Genomic DNA, 20,569 nt, shown 5'->3' with positions numbered 1-20,569 from the left:
GGTGTTATTTCTGGTGAAACCACATACTTATAACTTGTATTTATTTTGACAAGTTTATGATGCAAGATTTTATATCCTTCAAATGTTTCTATAATTAGGGCTCACCAATTTGCATGCATCTCATCAAGACACTTGTAAATTGTAATGCTACTTGTTTTATTCTTTTGCAGGCGGTGCCACGTCACATCAGTAAGCCTTTAGCAGTTGCCGACCAACGCTAATACGCTATCTTTGTTAACAATGTCTTTATTATCGATATCATTATCATCTCCCTCTCTACTTATGATAATAGTAACGTTATGTATATATATAATGTAGTCGGATGATAATATCGTACAAATAGTTTTGTGAATACTAGTCTTATTTAAAAGGCTTGTTTATCTCTACGAAAGAGGAGAATGGTTATCGGAATTCCAAAATACTCACGACTTTAAAGTTTCTTAATGAAGTAATTTTTCTTGTATTATTGAACATGAGCGGCTTTGTTAGCGAATTAATAATTTTATTAAAAGACTCACTAATCAAAATATCTTTATATTCGACAATAAAACCGCTCATGTCATGTTAGATAAGATAGTGAAAGTAGTAAATATTTTATAAGACTATATATATATATAATTTGGTAATAACATGACATGATCCAGCAGCAGCAGCCGGACCACTTCAATATGCTAGCTCTCCATCTAAATGGTATTGTGGGTCAACGTCTTCATCATGAGGACGACCGGTAACCTTCCATTATGTTGACTTTTTTGTTACTTAATATCGTTCATGTTTAAATATCTCTCTGCATGCACATAACATTCCTCTCCATCTCCATCCAACCCACAGTTTTCATTGTAGAATATCAAAATATGTGTATTCAAATGGTTTAAAGAAAAAAAAATCAATATGCATATAAAATTGCTCAAATTTGACAATATTATGATAAGGCCAAATGTAGAGGCAATCAAGTATTTTGACTTCCTCACTCCTCATCTTGTCATCTTGAAACGAAAAAACAATTATTTATTTATTTTTCTAATATTTCATATATTATCATATTATTGGGTTTAAGACCTAAATAACAATTTGTCAACGAGATCTAGCTTATTAGTAAAAAAAGATCTTGATTTGCATATCAATGGTCTTCGATTCGAATTCTCATGGCACATTGACTCCCCATTCCTAATCCTAACTTTGGCAAAAAAAAATTAATAATTCAATTTAAGTAATAATGTTGTATGATATTAGGGTGTTAGTGAAGCTACATATGAGTTATTTATGACTAGCATAAATAAATACCAACAATTTAAGATTGAATTATGGAACAAGTTATGAATACAGGAATTATGCTACGCCACATATCTGAAAGAAAAAGAATGTTCGTAGAGCCCACATTAAAATAACAATATGTATCAAGAAAAATAAATATTTGTTTACCAAAAAAATTAAGAAAGAAAAAAGCAAAATCCCTACCGGCAACGGAACTTTATATAACATAAAGGAGACAAAAGAACAAGGTAACAACTCTAGTAATTATATTAATTTAAATAAAAGGGAACCACATTTTCTTTCTTTTAATACTCCTTATTTTATGTTTCAATAGTACATACAGAATATTTTATCATCCATTCAGAGTATGTGGCAGTGTATATAATACATTTCTCAGAGGATGAAATAATACGAAAAATAAAAAATTGTATAAACAATACAAATCTTAGACTACCATGCATTCAAATTCCAATGGCATCAAGAAGTTCAGTGTGCTGAGACACAGAAACTAGTGAATTGGCTACAATGGCACCACTAGCAGCAACTGCAGGGACACCAATGCCAGGAAAAGTAGAATCTCCACAACAATAAAGCTGAGGGATGGAAGTAGAATGCCCTGGGAAAGAGTCTTTACCAGCTTGTATTGCTGGTCCGTATGTTCCTCGGTTCCTTCGGAGAAATCTCTGATGTGTCAATGGAGATCCGACTAACTTAACCTCACATTTCTCTCGGCTAAAGCCAGGACCAACTGCACGCTCCACGGCTCTCCACATAACCTGAATTACAAGTGATGAATCATAGCAATGGATAAGAAAAATAAAAGAGATCAGAAGTTGTTACAAGTTACAACAGTAACAAATTTGAGATAGGAGAATGATTTAATGAAGTGTAAGAATTGAACTTAATCAGGTAAAGCTTTAAAGGGGCCAGTGGGGAGAAGGTGATATTCAGCCATATGCAAATGTTAGAAAGACTATTTCCTACTGTTGATTTCCAGTTTACATGGAAAGTTTTGCTGAGCTTTGATGGTAAAAACCAACCAATCGTTGTTCGTATTATCGCATCATATATTTAACTAATGGGGTTCCATGTTTTGAGGCATTTTTCAAAGTTGAGGAAAACAAACGAACATGACTGTTGCCATCTCTATCTATATCTCTGACGCGCACACATATAAACAAAAAAAACAGAAAGCTGCCATGTGAGCTCATACGATGCATGCATTTTAACCATGACAACCTGTCCACACCCAGCAAAGCAGAAGCAGAAAGGAAACAAAGATACACAATTAAATGGGAAAGAAAAAAAAAGAATTAGGTGTGACGTACCACTGGATTTGTTAAAATCCTGCTAAGAATATAAGAAAGTCTCCCAGATTTTATTCAAATAACTGGTTTTTGTGTTTTGTTATTTTTCTAATTTAAGAATCTTGATCATACATAACCTACAGGAGGCTAGGCTCTCACTACTTACATAATTGATGGCCAGTGAGTCAAAATGGCACCAATGTTATTGCTCATCAACTTGAGAGAAAACTAATGCAATTATGAGTCAAATTTCTTGACCATAGAAATGAACAAACCTTTTTTTATTTGTTTTTTGAGAAAGGAGTTTTGGCCAAGGGGGCTGGGGTGGAAATTATGGCGAAGAATTCAAACCAACAACAGAGAAATGACAAACTCAGGGAGAGATCAAAGCAAGAGCAACACAGACCGAAAATATACATCAGGAACTGATAAATCCTCCCTCAAGAACCTTCCAGAACTCCCATGAAATTGTTCGTATTTTAGAAAAATATGTTATATTGCTAGATAAAGTTAAGGAGTCTCAGCTGATCAACAGGTTTTTATAACAGCAGGTTAAAATCTTTCCACTTGCTCAAGTTTCTAGTTAATAAACTGAAAACTTGATCTTAGAGAAACATGAAGTGTTGCTCATGCTAAGTTTCACTAGTCTTAGCTGATCAACATCTGAGAAACCACAAAGGAAAATAGAATTTGATTTATCAATTGTACACTATCAACATATTGTGCGAGAAGTTGGTGTATATTATATGTCGGTTAGGTCTCTATAATTGTATTAGGGGTTATGTTTGGCTTTTCTTTTTTTAAGGCTGCACTATATATATATATATATATATATATATATATAATCTTTTGTTTTGTCTTCTTTGAATTCAATTAATAAGAGTGGCTGTAAGTTTGCAATTGGATTCTACATGATTGGCTCACGCTGCAGAATTAATAAATTGAATGACAATAAATGAAGGTAGCATATGTAAGTACCTCAGATCTCTCAGCTTTGAGCTCTTTGTATGCAGAGCTTTTACGGTCAAATCCTTTCCACAAATCAAAGGGTTCAGTTCCTGGAAGATAAGCATGTAACACATGTTTCCCAGGTGGTGCCAGATCCGGACTTAGTACACTAGGTACAGATATCAAAACAACATTCTGGTCAGCATCCACTCCTCTATCCCAATCATTAACAACTATATGATGAATCCCCAAGTCCTTCCGTACGTCCTGGTTGTTAAGCAGAATTTTGAACACATTATTTGAGAGAGAATTTGGATCATGTTACTACTTATGTCAGCTTCTTATAAGAACACTCACCTCTGCATCAAATCCCAAATGAAGATGCATGAATGATTCACATTGAGGAGTCGTCTTAGTCCTGTCCAGATATGACTTTGGAACAACTTCCTTAGGTAATAGATTTAGAGTGTCCCACATAGAGGCATTGCTAACAACAGCCTTTTTAGCACGTATAAACTGCAGCATAAATGTTTGTTTGAGTGTTAACATCAAACTAAAAGTAATTCAGTTTAAAGACTTCACAGTATATTTTATCACACATAATTTACTTACTTGACCGCTTCTTAGCTTGACTCCAGTGGCTCGACCATTTTCAACAACAATCTTTTCCACATGACTTCCAAGAGAAATCCGTCCACCAAACTTCTTCAATCCCCGAACAAGAGCATCAACAATTGCACCACTTCCATGAAGAGGGTACTCAAGACAGCAGCCTGGCTTATACCATTCCGCAAACATGTAAATCTGAAAAATTGGAAAGAGAAAAAAAAGGTATATGTGATGCTGTAATCATATGACAACATCTTACATCAAACTTACATATATGTTTAAAACTGGAAATCATATAAATAAGAAATAATGGGATGTAACACTTAACAGATGAGCTAACTCTAAAACAAATGCATTTCAAAGTATCCTAAAAAATAAATAGAACAGTACACTTAGTTGCAATTACAAAAGCTGTACAATTTGTGATATCAAGATGGTAAGATGAAAGATAATTATTTGAATATGTATCAACTTAAGAGTTATAGGGGATTGGTGCTTTGTAGCGGCTATAAACTAACATTTAGCAATAATCAGATATTGTTCACCGCCAAAACCAAAAGTAACCTACCATAGCTAAACATGTAGTTAAAGAATCAGAAAAATCATTAGTTGTGGCTTATTGCATGTAACAAGTTGGACAACAAGCGCAGAACTCTAAACAAGCTTCTAGCAAAGCATATGCTAAGCATAGTTATTATAGCAATCCCTAAGAGATTTCTGTAGGAATTAATGCATATTAGTTACCATCTCTGCTGAAAGTATACCATTAGATTTCACCCCAGCAAGCAAGAAAGCCAGTAGGTCCACCCAATTATGTATAAAGGGATCTTTCAGTTCCAATGAGTCAATGATTTCTGAGAATGGTCTGAGAAGCTTTGTGGCACCAAGTGCTCCCTGAGGTCCCATTTGTACAAAAGATGTCAAGAGAGAGGGAGCATATCTTGCAGCGGCAGTGGAAAGAACACCCAAATCCCCTCGGATGGAAAGTGGAGGCAGAGCCATTGCAGCTGCAGACAATGGAAGAATGGCATCCTGTAGAAGAGTTTCATTTTTCCTATGAGAGGTAACCCGAAAGAAAACTGCTGTGACAAGAATATGGAGGTATATACATAGGTATTTCGTTTTAGAAGAAACCATATATTCCAGTATGAGCTTTCTAAAGGTCAAAGGATACCAACCAATTTTATGATCATTACTTTGTCCTTTTTATTTCAAAATATTAAACCTAATTATGTCCACAGAAAAATTAGTGATGGTACTCACAAGAAGTTTTTTCCATTCTCGAACAGCATTTGCACTTGCATACTTCTCCAGGTCCTGGAAGGGGAAGAAAAACTAAACACAGTGAGTGAAAACTCCTTGACTATAAACTGCTCAGTGAATTATTTCTGGGACAAACTAACCATTAGAAAGAGGTTAGACAGCAACAAAGGGGATAGGAAATAATCTAGCAACACAAGCAATAGGCAAATTTATTGATTAATGATTAGGTAGCGTCTACTCTTACAGGATTAAGAATGATCCGAGAGATACAAAAGCATCAATAAGCCTCATAAGTCAAACCAATGATTAAAATGATGAAACCTCAACAATCATAATGAGAATCCACCTTGTAAAATTCTGTGGGGCCAATTCGCGACAGAAATTCACCTTCAGGTAAGTAGACCATCCATGAATCATAACTAGCACAAGGAATTGTCTCACCCAATGCATCAAGAACCTGGAAAATCATCGAATCAGCAAATCATTGGACTCATTTCCAAGTTTTCTTAGACATTGCTTTAAAGTCAACTCTATGAAAAATCTTTTGACTATCTTTTCTCAAAACAGCCTAAAGTTCCAACTTATAATGTACTAAATGAAAGGAAGAAATGTCAGTGTAATGATTACATCAACTAGTGACCTGGGTCGAGTTAACGCCCACATTCCAAGCAAACTCCCTCAATGATTTTGATCTTGGATTGAAATTTAGACTGCTTTTTTATTATATCGATTTTTGTTGTGCTGCAAGTTTATCTATGCTATTAATAGAAAGAAATGAAAGTAAATCTAAAGCAAACCTTGACTGACACTACAAATGAGTCCTCATCATAATGACTGAAAAGCAACAAAAGAAAAATGAAGGAACAAATTACCTGACTAAGAGGATTAGCCTGAGGGCCTTTGGACTGAAAACCAGAGAACAGAGATGGGCCAGAGTCAAATTTAAAGCCTTTAATGTCAAACGAATGAGCAGCACCCCCAGGCAGATCATGACTCTCTAAGACAAGAACATCTTGCTGGTACCTAGCTAAGAGCCCAGCGCAACACAATCCACCGATACCACTTCCAATGACTACAACATCAGCCTCTGGTTTCCCTGCACAATAAATGGAGGCATTTATCAGAAAACTACTGAAACAACTATGGAGAGGAGGACTCAACCATCTTCAGAAAATCATTGAAAATGTCATGCATCAAAAGACCAGATAATGCAACACTAACTCTCTCATTTCGGCAGTTAGGAAAAGACAGTTTAACTGGAAACCATGCATGGAGCGTTTGACACGTCCCATTTCCTTAACCAAGAATCCTTCCTAACCCTCAAACTTAAATCTCAGAAGCTGATTAAGTTGGACATCAGAAAGCAAAACCTCTACCTAACTCAATCTCATTTGCCTAATTCAGATTCAAGAATCCATTTTAGTAATAGAATAGCATTGCACATGGTGACATGAAGGTAGCAAAGCAACAAAACTACTACTAAACTACTAAATAATTCAAAATTTTAACCGTAACACTTGGGTGAAGGAAAACCCAGAAGAGAGTGTGAGAGAGTGAGTCCACCTGGGAAGGATCTCTTTTCTTTGGCAGAGACAGCTCCAGTTGAAGAGGGCACCTGACTGACGGAATTTCGCGCCAAAACGGAATTTCTGACCGTTGAGGAGTTAAAAGTGGGGGAGAGAGGTTTGAAAGACCGAAGAGTATTATTTGGAAATGCTGCCATTACCACCAAAGTTGATAAGCGATAAGAAAAGGACTACTCCTTTGAGAAGAACACATGCAATGCAATGAAACGAAATGCAAGCTCAGCCTTTTCTTTTCTCAGTACATGTCAATGCTCTCAGTTTTGAGTTTTGAGTGCTTGGTTGGTACTGAAGAGTAGACTTGTAGTTTTGACGCTAACCACGTCCCCAGTTTTCTTTTCTTTGCTTGCCACTTCCACTTCCACTTCCACTTCTATCTCCATCCATTGATTTATTTGTTATTTTATCCATCAAGTGCAAAGACTTTTTTGGGCTCAAAACTCCAAATTTTCTTGGGCCCAAAACTCCAAACTTCTTTAGGCCTTTCATTCTATTTCTTTTCTTCCCAGCGATTGCAGGACAGGCGGTCAGGAACCGTGTCTATTTCTCCACTATCCAGGTCAGAAATAAATAATAATAAACAAAGACACCCCACAAAAGTAGAACAAATCTGATTTATCCTCTCTTTTCTTTTTGCATCTAGGACTGAATTTGCAAGATGCAGCAGCTATCCAAAACTCCAGGCAACTCCTGTTCCCGTCCAATTTGAAGTGTATTAATAAGTTGAAATGATTGAAAAGCTAATTTTAAAACCTAAAAAACACGGCAAGTCAATCCAGAAGAATGACCGATCAGAAGCCAACAGCCATCGGGCTAGCCAGGTAGAGCAATACAATCTATATGCTGCGAAGAGTCATCTCCCAAGTTTGCAAAACAATGCCTTCTGAGAGAGAGAGAGAGAGAGAGAGAGAGAGAGAGGGGCAACACAAATTATGTTCCGGTAATTAAAACACTACCACAACCTGTATTCAATCTCATATAACAGCACAGAGAGAGAGAGAGAGAGAGAGAGAGAGAGAGAGAGGCAACACAAACTATGTTCTGCAATTAAAAGCACTACACTCTGTATACAATCTCATTCATATAACAGCAAAGCAATGTCTCCGTTAAAACAAGGTGAAACACTGCCAAAACATAGACCCAACCAATCAGTCTATATCAACTCCAATTATAGTCAACCACCGGCCATCAATTGCAAAAGGGCTGAAGTTGTCTTCTATTCAAAACAAAACCCCTTCAGAGTACCGGAGAAGATACCAGGGCCTTTAAACAATGCTAACTCGTAGAAATAAACAAACTTTAAAGCCGTATATAGTGCTCCGCTTTTATATTTACAGTTTAACTAATGGACGACATCATCCACCTATAAAACCTAAATATCCTGATAACCAGTCAAGGACAAGAATGACCATCCATAACTCTTCTGAGAGGAACCCGTTGGTGTGGGCACCGTGATAAAAACTGTGTTGTTATATACGTTAATGATGCTGATGTCTTTTTCTGTTTTTCCTTTTCCCTCCTATTTCCATGCTGTCAACAACAAACATGCGCTTTCTTCAAACCCATAATATATTTATATACCCACATCTCTCCTTCATTCAGTATGGTTTTCCAAAAGGATGCTGAAACTTCGTTTACACCTGGTAATCCGTCCAGAAAAACAGACAGGCTCAGGCCAATGCAACATGCATGCTACGAAGGTTCAAGTAGCCAAACATCACACTGCAAAGTAATAAACATATAGCCAATATAAGTCATTTATAAAAGGCAAAATCCCAGCTAAGCCTCTTGTAAAATGAGCCTTTTGGCCCCTTTTCTCCAATTCTTGCGACACATACTAAATCATGCATACATTGATTTCTTAATTACCTAGCACATATACCATGTGAACACAATATCTATTATATTATCTTTAATGCTGGTAGATCATCAATGGATCATATACCATATGAACACAATATCTATTATATTATCTCTAATGCTGGTAGAGCATCAATGGATTAACAATGTCAGACTGTAAAAAGAGATTCCCAAACCGAGGAAAACATACAGCAGCCGAGAGAAGCCTCTGGAAAGACATGAAACTTTAAAAGAAACTAAAGTTCGTTATCAAACTCATGTAGTCGTGTATGCAGGAGTTCTAAAAATGGTAGCATTAACAACTATTGCAATCCATGAAACCAGGGTTTCGTCAACATCAGGCACTCATTGAGAATATCAATTTATTGAGATTACATTCATGGACACTTTTTATGTCAGATTGCAGCATATTTATGAACTACAGAGACAACTCAATTTTTTAAATAGTAACTTCTCTGAAATTTGGGATGCTGAAAAGACAATTAAAAATCAAAGATTTAGAGAAACAGCGAAAGTAACCTATTAGTGAAAAGACCAGAAATTAGGCTTAGGTGGGAGCGACATATGCATCATAATTTCTAGACAACAAAAGGTGCCCAAATGAAAGTAGAAGGTAAAACACCAAGAGACAGACAAAGACTAGCGGAAAAGAAGTAATAGAAAAATTCTAAAAAGTTGGATTTAATACAAGATACTGTGTAAAATACAAAACAATGGAACGACAGAGTACTCATATGATGATGATGATGATATAAAATTGAGCCAAAATTAATCTTCCAAGAACTTACCAATGCAAGAAAAAAAATATCCTTAAGAACCAGAACTTGACTTCTGAACCCACACTTGTTTCTGCACACACATTAAGTAAATGTTTCACTACCTATACCACAATGAGTAAAAAAAGAAGATACTGACTACTGAATGCACGTAAGCAAGCATGCAAAACAAAGTTGAAGTACCTCATGGGAGCCATAGCCTCTTTTTGAATGTTTTCCTTCACCTGCAACCGGTGAGCCATCAAGATCCTTAACACCATGTGTTGTTCCTCGGCGACCATGATGTTTATGGGAGCCTACATCAAATATCAGCAATGTCCAAATGATTACTACATCAATCAAAATGCACCAACACAGATGCATAGATGCTTTGATGTGCAAAAACATTTGTGAATCATATAGAAACATCATTTAAAATCAAAGTTCCCAACAACAAAATGACCTAAAAAGAATGATTGCTATGTCCAGTTGCAAGGACACTACCAAGGACCAAGGACCAGTTGCTAGTCAAAATAGTAGATACCTGACAAATAAATAGCTTTTTAAGTTTCATACATTAGGTTTTTCTTCTCATATTTCCGTTTTCTCTCTCAAATGTTTAATACAGAAATTTTGTCAATTTCTCCGTCCATATTTGTGTTTTTGGACACTCAACGTTGCCCCCCCAACATGGATAGTTAATACCTTGGTTTTCCCCAATCAGAGAATTTGATGTGTCAAATCTCATATCTCCACGACTTCCTAAAACATAGCAATTTACAATTAGATTTAGAACACAGTGACAACACACAAAACTATGCCTCATAATCTCTTAAAAGTTTCAAGCTACATCTGTCCACAATATGATCAAATATTCATGGCAAGGAATATAAACATTGATCTGAAGAGTACCCAGCCGTGTAACCCTAAAAAAATTCTTTGAATATAAGTCACACCTTCTGAAGAATCTAGCAGTGAGTGAGCAGGTTGAAATGCAGATGACAAGGACTCATCACTTGCAGATGATCCATCTAAACGATTTAGAGGAGTCCATACAACACGATCAGGTCTCTCCTTATTCCTTATCCGTTTCTCCTGCTTCTCGCTACAAATACCATGCAAGTCATTCCCAACAATATTATAATCTGGAGCGCCATTTGTATCCTTTAAAATCAATTGAACGTGTTGGGACCGAGGAGGTCGTTTGTCCCTATCTGAATTCGAAGTCTGGATTTGTTGCGCAGAGTAAATCCCAGAAGACTGACTTTGACGTGCATCCTTGTTTAGAAGTATTCCTCTTATAATCCTCCCATTTTCTTGATGGCGCAGGTTTTGTTTCAGTGCAATTGTACCACCCATGTTTTTAGCAGATGAACTCTGCTGCTGTGACATGTTCACCGGAACCTGCACAAGGAGTTTGAGACATGAACAGATGTCAAAAGAGGCCAAATCACTTGGAGTGCAAGGTCTTCAGCCAGTTTTTGTGCTTTGCCGTATTTATTAGATGAACATATTCTTTGCACCAGTTAATAGTTAATTTTTAAGAATAAAATGCTTAAAAATTGATATATAAATACCTAGACTTTCCAGAGGAAAATGCACATAATAAATAACTTATGCAAACTAAGTGCCATGCTCAGTTGTAGGTTGATATCATTTCTATAAATGATACTACAATACAACCCACGATAATATTTAGCATATTGAAGCTGTCACCCCAGTGCACTATATCTAACTTGAGTATATATTCCAGTCTAGAAAGTAGCTATGTACGTCTTTATGACTACATTATATGCAGCCATAGCCACTATTTCACATCTGAGTCTAGCAGAAAATGATGTCATGATATGCAAAAAGTACACTAGGATGTAAATTGTAACTGTCATCATCTAGCATATTAACAAAACTACATAGGGACATAGAAATAAACCCTCTCAACCCACCTGCCACCTATGTGCACTATATCCAACTAGATTAAATACTCCAGTCTAGACAGCAGCTAAGCACACGTCTTTATGGCTACAGTCCATAGCCCCTATTTTCCACAATCACATCCGAGTCTAGAGGGAAATTATCTCACGATGTGGAAAAAGCAAACTAGGATTTGTACATTTTAACTGCCATCACCTAGCATCTTAGCGGAACCATATTGCAACATACAAATAAACCCTCTCCACCCACCATTGAAAATAAACATATGTAAAACAAAACGAGAACCTAGTAAATGAGATTGGGCAGTATGAAAGAGGTTTACATGAGATATCTCCCTCTCTTTCCCTTTCAGAAGCAGGATTTTCTTTTTCACAGCATCAGCACCAGAAACTCCTGAAATAAGAGAAGAGGTGGTCAACAATCAAAGATAAAAATAAAAATAAAAACAAGTCACTGTAAGAAGAGATTCAGAAAATAAATAAATGAAACTAAAAAAGCTTCACAATCCAGTACCACAAATGCCCAAACCACGGAAATATGAATTATACAAATAATTTCTACCTCGAAACAGGTATTTCAACGAGGGAGGATAAGAAACATACATATTCAAAGTGTGTAGGGACACAAATATAAGCTTGCAACTGCATAACTGCCATTTTTCTCTAACTAAAATTAAAAGTATATCAAACTAAATGAAAAAATTGAAATGGGAAAATCTACAAACAATAGAACTTCTTTGCTATCAAATGCTCAAAAAAAAAAATTTGCATCAACCAAATCAAACTATAACCAAAATATGACCAACCTTCCAATCTTTATGAAATAAAAACCTTAAGTTCCATATATGAACAAAAGTTCAAAGTCCACCAGGCCTATGAGGAATTGATTGGAAGGAAAAGTATAGTTCTTGCAACATAATCGCAAGATCCAGAAAAACGAAAAGGAAAAGAACCCCTATGTAAAATGTTAGGAAGTTTAAAAGAGTTACTAAAAGTTATAATTATTCCCCTTCATAGACAAGGAAACCCATTGTATGATCAGACATGAGTGCAGGAGCGCTAGTTTGTACAAGTCATATTTTAATTAGGGCAAATAATGCCTACTCATCAGCAAAAAACACTTCCAAACAATCCAATATCATACCACTCTCCTCTTCCAAAACGTGAGTTCCAGCTGCAGATGCCAAAGTGACAGACTTTTCAGAAGGTTGCTGATCATCGCGCTTGGGTACCAGAATGTAAGTTGACTTGTCTTTGGCACTGGTGTTCTTTCTAGCATCCCTCAAAACATACTGCCAATCAGACAGGACATATTAATTCCCTTAAACCAAAATTTGACAAGCAATCAATTATAGATGCTCAAGTCTTCAAATCAAACTAGGAACTGTGAGAAAATGAAAAATAAGAAACATCAGAGACCTCATAGACCTCCCACCTACAAGAAAATAAAATAATGTAAAACCCCTGAATAAGGTAAAAAAATTCCAGCAGGAAGAGGACAAGACATACAAAAACAATAAAAAAAATACCTACCAGTTCCATAAGTACTACAGAAAATCAATAAAAATATTCAAAATTTTGAAATACAAACGATAGCAAAAAAAAAAACAATTATCCTTCTAAATTCTATCTGTTCTACATTTTGAACGATGACATGATATATACATGAGTTGTGATCAAATATGATCACTAAATAATTTCATAGACCTCATGTTATTATAATATTCAAAGAACAAAAACAGAAAATGGGATTGCAACTGCACGCACTAATGCAGAATGTATTTGTTTGATTCTAGTGAAACTCCGGTCATTACAAGTTGAGGAATATCGACGCTTCTATTTGGTTGCGAGCCTGTATAAGGCCTTAATGAAGCTGTCATCAGAAATATCGAGGAAGAGTGGCCAAGGCAATTTCTTAACACCTGAAGAACCATTGTTTAAGGTAGATGAATACCAGACTTGATCTTAATGGAAAATGTAGTCAAGGAGCATCGAGCGAGAAATGAGAAGGGATAAGTTTTAACTTTTAAGATTAATTCAAAAAGGAAATAACTATGTTAACTGAAATTTCCTAGATGATATGATGGAAAGTAAAGATTTTCAAACCAGGTGGAGGTTTTGGATCACTGGGTTTTCAAGATCAATTAATTTCAAGCCCAATTAATAAGAGGCCAAGAGTGAGATTTGCCACGCATACAGTTATTTGTTCAGAGAAAAACAACAGCATATATAATTGTGATTTCACGAACTTCACATGCACGAAAACATGAGTACCATTGTGGCAGAATTTCTTTTCCTCTCAGAACCTCGTTTGCTCGTCGCTAAACTTGGACTTCTAGATGATGGTCCGCCAGCTCTTCTGCTCGTTTTACCATTAGTCAGTGACCTCTGTCGTGAAACATGAAATATGTTCAGAAAATCATCAATTATTATTAGCAAAAATTCCATTTCTTAGAGCACTATGCAATCAAACATGTAATGCTGAAAGTAATATTTTCCACTAATCAGTTATGTTTCCTAATCTTTTTGGTAATATAGGCTATATAAGTACCCGAGATCCAGCCTTGGAAGCCCTTTTCTGACGAACAAAATCCATTAATGGTGTAACTATGGGAGCCTCCTTTCCAGCACCTGCAAGAAGAAAAGGTAATTTAAAAGTACAATAAAAGGAATTTTTTTCTTTTTTGTAAATATGACTATTTAAGTAATCTGTCTGACTAACCAGAACGCTCTGCTTCTTTTCTCTCCAATTGTATCTCCGCACTAGGAAGATTCTCAGCAGGCTTTGCAAGAAATTCAAGAAACTCCAGATACTCGGGATCTAGATGTTCATCAAGTAAATACTTGTACTTACTAACAGGAAAATGATTGTATATATAAGTCCGCATGCAACAAACGATAGCTGCTAAATTTTCTTTCAAGGAATGTTAAATATTAACTTAGTACCTCTGAATATGGTTCCTTCACGACCATCCTTCTTAGACCACTGTTTTGGAACGCGTTGTGAAGGAGCATACTCAACAATAACTTTAAATTGACTGCCTGGAAATGGAAAATAAATACTCTTAAAATTCCATGTCTTATATCAGATTGTGAAAGGTTCCTGAGTCAAATAGAAAATAATGAAGACTTTATGAGAACATAAGATAAGTCTTTCAAGAATACTCAGCAGTTTATAGACTTTCTGAGCTGCATCATTACGCACCCTGAGTTAGAAGTGTGTCTTAGCTAAAGGAAATTTCATAAAAAAATATAAAAAAATACGCATAGGTTGAATACAGAGATATTCAACAAGACTCCTTCCAAGACAATTGATGTGTCTAATAGATCTCCTCAAAAGCAAGCTTAAACAGTACCCTTCTCATTAACAAACAGATGACCATCAAAGAATTCAGCAAACTCAATAACATCCTCTGGCCTCTTCAAATCAATGTAGGCTCTAGAATATGACGGATTCTTTTGGCTGAAAAATTTAATTCAAGAAAAAATAAATTAGATAATCGTCTATCCTGCAGAACCTTCTTTAAACATTTAAAAGCTCAAGTATGACAACAATAATACTTATACCATCATGATTACAGAGATAACCCATAAATGGAACTTTCAGATTAGAAAAAGGATCCGTGCTATTTATAAAAGTTAAAAATAAATCCCCCAGCAAACAAGAAACAGTCAGAATAAAGGATTCTTAGGACATCACATATATAGTGAGGACCCTTATTTGAAGCAGACCCTTAAAATAAAAGAAAAAAATGCAAGAATTTGGAGTTGCCAAAACACAGTAGCTGTGAAACATTGCACTGCTTTCTGAATCGTGCAACCAGATATGTGAAAAAACGTTCAATTGGTGATGCCACCTATAACACTGTTTTCTTTCCATAATAAATCAAATTTAAGAAACCAAAATTGGAAAAGAATGATACATTCATCAATAAGCTGCAAGTGCCATAAAAAAAGAAGGTTAAAACACGTATTTCATTTGCGATTATATGTTAATGAATATCATTGGAGCAATTAGAACAACCCACCCACTACTCTCGCGCAATTCCAAATAGCATTAAACTAAGGTACTAACAAACCATGACTTGATAATATGAACTAAAGCAAACCCACAGACACATACATTCCCCATTTTACGGTCTCTATAGCAGATTTAAGCAAACCAAAAACAGCTAAACAAGTCTAAATTCAAGTAAAACCAAAAACAGAAACCTTGCTAAAAATCCCTAACCTTCTCTTCCCGGGACGGAAAGCGACCCAGTTGTAGCGGCCAGAAAAGAAAACGTCGATTTGTTCCACAAGTGAAGTTTGCGAAATCGAAGGCGGCAAGTGCCGTAGCACCACCTTGGTTCGATCCAACTGGTCCTTCAACATTTCAGCCCCAAAAAGAAAAACCCTAGAAACTAACTAAACCTACGCAGAGCCGAACGGTTTTAGAACAAATTGTTTTAAAAAAGACACCAAAATCTCCGTTAGATTACATCTTCCTGCCGTGGAAAGAGAATTGATCGAGGTCGATTTCGAACCCTAATTCTCAATTGAACCCCCATTCACCAATCGCCATGCATGAAAAGCTGTAGACGCAGAGTGAGTTTGAAAACGGTTGTGTTTTGGTTTGGGCTTTCAAGACTCTTTTTCTCTCTGGGTTTTTTCAGTACGAAGAATTGATACAGTAGGGAGTATGCGTACGTGGACTTGTCCTATATGAAACCTGGTAGCAGCGGCATAACACGCACATTTTAATGCGTAGCAAAACCTCGAATAAATAAAGTGGCTACTCAAAAAATAACTCAAAAATCTTGTTTTTTTTTTTTTGGGAAATACTGACTATAAGATCTAAAAATTTATCTGATATTGAACTCTGATTTATTTTTAAGATTTAAAAAAATTGAAATTAAAAATCTGAAACCCTACATTACCAAATTGAAATTAACAAAAGGAAAAGGAAAAAATATTAGAGCCAATCCAATTTGAAATATGTGAGTCAGAGAGTAAGGATGTCATAAATATCTGTCGAGCCAAGTCCCAACCCTAATAAGGGGAGATTTCGGACAAAAATTGGGGACAGGCGGGAATCCTCGAACTTGAAAATTCCCCAGAGTCGAGGCCAGATGGCATTGTTATCCTCATCCCTAATCAGGGCCAATAAGTAATATATTTATTTTTAATTAATATATAAATAATATAGCCATGTATACTTATGATATACTATATTATTTATTTAGTTTTGTCAAATTCAATTTAGATTATTTTAAGTTGTTAAGTTAAATTCTATAATTCAATTTAATGTAACTGGATAATAATAAAAAATTAAAAATGAATTTTAAGTAATTAAAAAATCGAGGATTTGGGAGGTAGGCTCCCTAATGGGGATGCGAATTTCTCAATTTTTTTTTACTGGGGATGGAGAGCATAGATGGGGATGATACTGTCATGCTTGGCCTTGAACCTACCCGTTCCCATCTTTCTTCTTCTTTTTTTGGTAACAAGGTGGCCTAAAAGCCCATCACAGCAACACCTAAGCAGCAACAAAATGATGCCTGGACACACCTATGGCATCAGTATACAAAATATCCTTTAGGAAGTCGGAAACCGTCTCATAGAGTTGAATCCCAAGACCAAAACCAATTCTCCTAGCAGACAAAGCATTAGCAGCAAAAATCTGCTAATGATAGATATGGTTTAAAAATGGGATTTTCTTGAGTTGTTATTGAATGAGCTTTTGAAAAATGGGTTTTACCAAATGCAAATTATGGGTTTTGGACTCACTTTGTTCTTGAGTTTACAAAAATAGATCCAAATAGGATACCAAACGGACCCGTAGTTTTTACGCCAAAGGTAAGGCAATACATGTGTAAGGCAAAATCCTAAGGGGCCGTTCAGCAAAGTTTTCAAGACCCCGTTTTCATTTTCTACAAAAAACACGTTCGGTATGTCGTTTTCATTTTCATGAAATTGTTTTATGAAAACAATTTAAACCTTGATTTGAGCGACTTAACAAAGATTTGGTAGACGAGAAGGAAATTGCTTTTAGGCTTGAAGGAGTAACTTGTGAGTGAATCAGTGGATCATTGTAATACAAATTTCTAGTTATATTCTAGTAAAAAACATATACATATTTTCTATATTAATTATTTTTTCACAATTTTTCTTTCCAGATGGTTTCTCCAAATTTATATAAGAATATCAGATATAGTCATTACTCCTAGATTCTGAATTGTGAAAGTTTTTGTATATGATTGACTGGGTCTCTCTCTCTTGTGATGGGATTCTTTCAAGACAGGACAACAAGACAACATGACAAATAGACGTGTTTAGCATGTTAATGGACACTAATAAAATAGTGCTTTTTTTCTTTTAAGAAGGGAAAGAGATGTCAATTCACAAAAAATGAAACTCTAAGAGCATTTCCACCAGTTAGCCCATTGCTATGGCAAGAAGAGCCTTAGGGCAGCTACTATTCATGTGAATAGTAGCTACCCTAAGCCCCCCAACAAAGTGTGTTTCTAACAATTTAGGCTTGCCATGACAAATACTATTCATTTTTTTTGTTTTTTTTCACAACTTTGTTTATTTAAACAATTAATTTGGATAATATTTTCGGATAAAATTTTTGGGTTCCTATGTGTCAATACTATTCATATCGAATAAGATTTTTTGTTTCAAATTTCAGATACATTTCAAAATTCAAATTTCAGATAAATTCAAAATGTCAAATTTCATATACATTTCGAAATTCAAATTTAAGATAAATTTCAAATTTCAAATTTTAGATAAGATTTTCACCCTATAAGATTGTGCCACGTGTCATATCTATATGTCTAAATTTTTCTATAAAACTAAAGGCTCAGCTCATACCTCCTACACCAGATTTTCTCTACATTTCTATTTATTAGATTTTAGATTTCATTCTCCATTTTCAATGGCAGACATGCAAAAGGTTTTGGAGAGGCAAGAGTAAGAAAGGAGAGAAAGAATGCGTCGACTAGCTGCAATGAAAAGGGTGTAGAGAGAACTAGATAAGCAACTTGGCATGGCCGTTGCTTTGCTGGAGAAAGAAAACCAGAGCCGCCGTGGTTCACAAGAAGGCCGTGCCCCGAATGTGGACATACATAGACATTCTCGGGGTAAGAATCTTCTGGAAGATTATTTTATCCCATATTCTCTGTACTTTGATGTTCATTTTCGAGCGAGATATAGAATGCAACCTCATTTGTTCAATAAAGTCATGCATGATATTTGTAATTATGATGAATACTTTGTTCAAAAGAAAAATTGTGCTGGAAATTTGAGGCTTTTTCCCGAGCAAAAGTTCACAGCTATGATCGAATGTTGACGTATGGGTCATCTGCTGATCAGGTGAATGAGATTGCCCGAATAGGGAAGTCCACTATTTTGGAGAGCTTAGTGCGATTTTGTGATGCAGTGAAAACTCTGTACATCAGGAACTACCTGCATACCTACGCCGAGGACCTGCAACGGCTTATACAAAAGCTTAGTCTCATGGATTTCTGTAATAATTGGTAGCGTTGACTGCATGCACTGGTAATGGAAAAATTGTACAATTGCTTGGCAAATAGATTATGGCAATCGGAAAGGGTAGAAAAACATCATCCTCGAAGCAGTTGCTGGTTTTGATACATGGGTTTGACACGCCTTCTTTGGAGTTGCCGGCTCTCAAAACGATTTGAATGTCCTGTGTTAATTCCCGGTGTTCAATGATGTTCTGAGAGGTGAAGGCCCAAATATCACATATCAAATCAATAATATCGTCTACCAAAACGGGTATTATCTAGCTGATGGTATCTACCCAAGGTAGACAACATTTGTGAAATCAATTCCACATCCCCGATCCCATAAGGAATTATTTTTTTGCTGCCTATCAAGAGGGGTATAGAAAAGATGTGGAGATGTGCTTTGGTATCCTTCAAGCCCGGTGGGCTATTATCAGGGGCGCGGCTCGTCTATTTAACGAGGAGGTGCTTAGGAGTCTAATGATGACTTGTATCATCCTCCACAATATGATTGTGGAAGATGGGTATGATTACGATGCTGATGAAGTGTATGAACCAAATCCCATGAATACGGCCTTCACACGAATTTATGAAAAACCCATGGGGCCAAATGGAGAACCAGTATAGCATGATCCGTTGGTTAGAGACGGTAGTTTCATGCCTCATATGATTGAGCGCTACACGGAGATGTAATTGTCGTATATTTATGAACACCGTCAAGTTGACTTGATGGAGCATTTGTGGGCGGTGAAAGCCAATAAAGGTGAATGAAGTGAAGTGAAGATGTTTTTTTTTTAATGTATTATGTTTATGTTGTATTTTTAGTTATGCTTTGTTGTTTTTTTTATGCTTTAGTTGTGGTTTGTTCATTTTTTATGCTTTGGTTGTGCTTTGCTTTTTATGTATGGAATGTTTTGAATAAAAAGGAATTTTGTTGAATATTTTCTTTATTTACTAAAAGAAAATCAATACAACTCATAAAATAAAATACATGAATTACCACTAATTTTTTAAACAAAACAAAAAATACAATGAAATGAAAGGTAAGCAAACTAACTTAATGGTACAATGAAATGAAAGGCAAGCAAACTAACTTAATGGTTTTGATCATTTAACCAATCCGTGTTGCTAGGTCCATCGTTACGAAAAAGTCTTTGTCTCATAACATCCCTTCGTTCTAGCTTCCAAAATTATTTTGTTTCAGGGGACCTATGGCTTGTATCCATGACCATGGTTTCCCGATCCTTTTTTTCAATCTTTTCTTAGCGTACATACTCCCTTTATTTTGCATATTCTACTTCAATTGCCCTATCGTGCTCTTGTTGTTTCATGTCCATTTCAATTATCATGGCTTGTATCTTTGAAATTTCCTCCAAAAATTTAGATGCATTCTTGGTAGAATTACTCCCTCTTTTCGCCTTCGCCGCCTTCCTCCCAATAGGCCTTGGAATATTTTTGATAGGTGAGTCTTGACTCATCGGGGAATCCGTAGGTGAATCCGATGTCGGTGTCTTATGGAGTGACATCTCGTTCAAGACTACCGTC

General features: G+C 35.9%; 2 protein-coding genes across 6 annotated transcripts; both read right to left on the bottom strand.

Annotated features, from left to right (window-relative positions):
- Positions 1-1,548: 1,548 nt before the first annotated feature.
- On the bottom strand, positions 1,549-7,333 carry LOC103319000 (FAD/NAD(P)-binding oxidoreductase family protein). Of its 3 annotated transcripts, none has more exons than XM_008220484.2 (9): positions 6,945-7,333; positions 6,254-6,477; positions 5,728-5,838; positions 5,382-5,435; positions 4,863-5,150; positions 4,122-4,313; positions 3,867-4,025; positions 3,540-3,776; positions 1,549-2,030 (listed from the first exon to the last, which is right to left on the bottom strand). In XM_008220484.2, exons 1-9 carry the CDS (start codon positions 7,102-7,104, stop codon positions 1,716-1,718), a joined length of 1,740 nt encoding a protein of 579 aa, XP_008218706.2. In that variant the 5' UTR covers positions 7,105-7,333; the 3' UTR covers positions 1,549-1,715. The 3 variants fall into 3 exon arrangements, with proteins under 3 accessions (XP_008218706.2, XP_088901725.1, XP_088901724.1); XM_089045599.1 differs by having other exon boundaries at positions 5,769-5,838; positions 6,945-7,085; XM_089045598.1 differs by lacking the exon at positions 3,540-3,776 and having other exon boundaries at positions 6,945-7,238.
- A 654-nt stretch (positions 7,334-7,987) lies between these two features.
- LOC103318999 (regulator of nonsense transcripts UPF3-like) lies at positions 7,988-16,247 on the bottom strand. 3 transcript variants are annotated; one of them, XM_008220483.2, is made up of 13 exons: positions 15,742-16,247; positions 14,867-14,973; positions 14,457-14,552; positions 14,233-14,331; positions 14,062-14,141; positions 13,785-13,898; positions 12,655-12,802; positions 11,834-11,904; positions 10,536-10,983; positions 10,285-10,341; positions 9,784-9,896; positions 9,613-9,673; positions 7,988-8,686 (listed from the first exon to the last, which is right to left on the bottom strand). In XM_008220483.2, exons 1-12 carry the CDS (start codon positions 15,882-15,884, stop codon positions 9,635-9,637), a joined length of 1,515 nt encoding a protein of 504 aa, XP_008218705.2. In that variant the 5' UTR covers positions 15,885-16,247; the 3' UTR covers positions 7,988-8,686; positions 9,613-9,634. The 3 variants fall into 3 exon arrangements, with proteins under 3 accessions (XP_008218705.2, XP_088901723.1, XP_088901722.1); XM_089045596.1 differs by having other exon boundaries at positions 8,487-8,604; positions 15,742-16,246; XM_089045597.1 differs by lacking the exon at positions 10,285-10,341 and having other exon boundaries at positions 15,742-16,246.
- Between the last annotated feature and the right edge of the window lie 4,322 nt (positions 16,248-20,569).

The sequence above is a fragment of the Prunus mume genome, linkage group LG2 (genome assembly GCF_029339155.1).
Source record: "Prunus mume cultivar Tortuosa linkage group LG2, ASM2933915v1, whole genome shotgun sequence".
Classification (NCBI taxonomy): Eukaryota; Viridiplantae; Streptophyta; class Magnoliopsida; order Rosales; family Rosaceae; genus Prunus; species Prunus mume.
The sequence above is the reverse complement of the archived record's forward strand: the minus strand, read 5'-3'. Positions and strand labels throughout refer to the sequence as shown.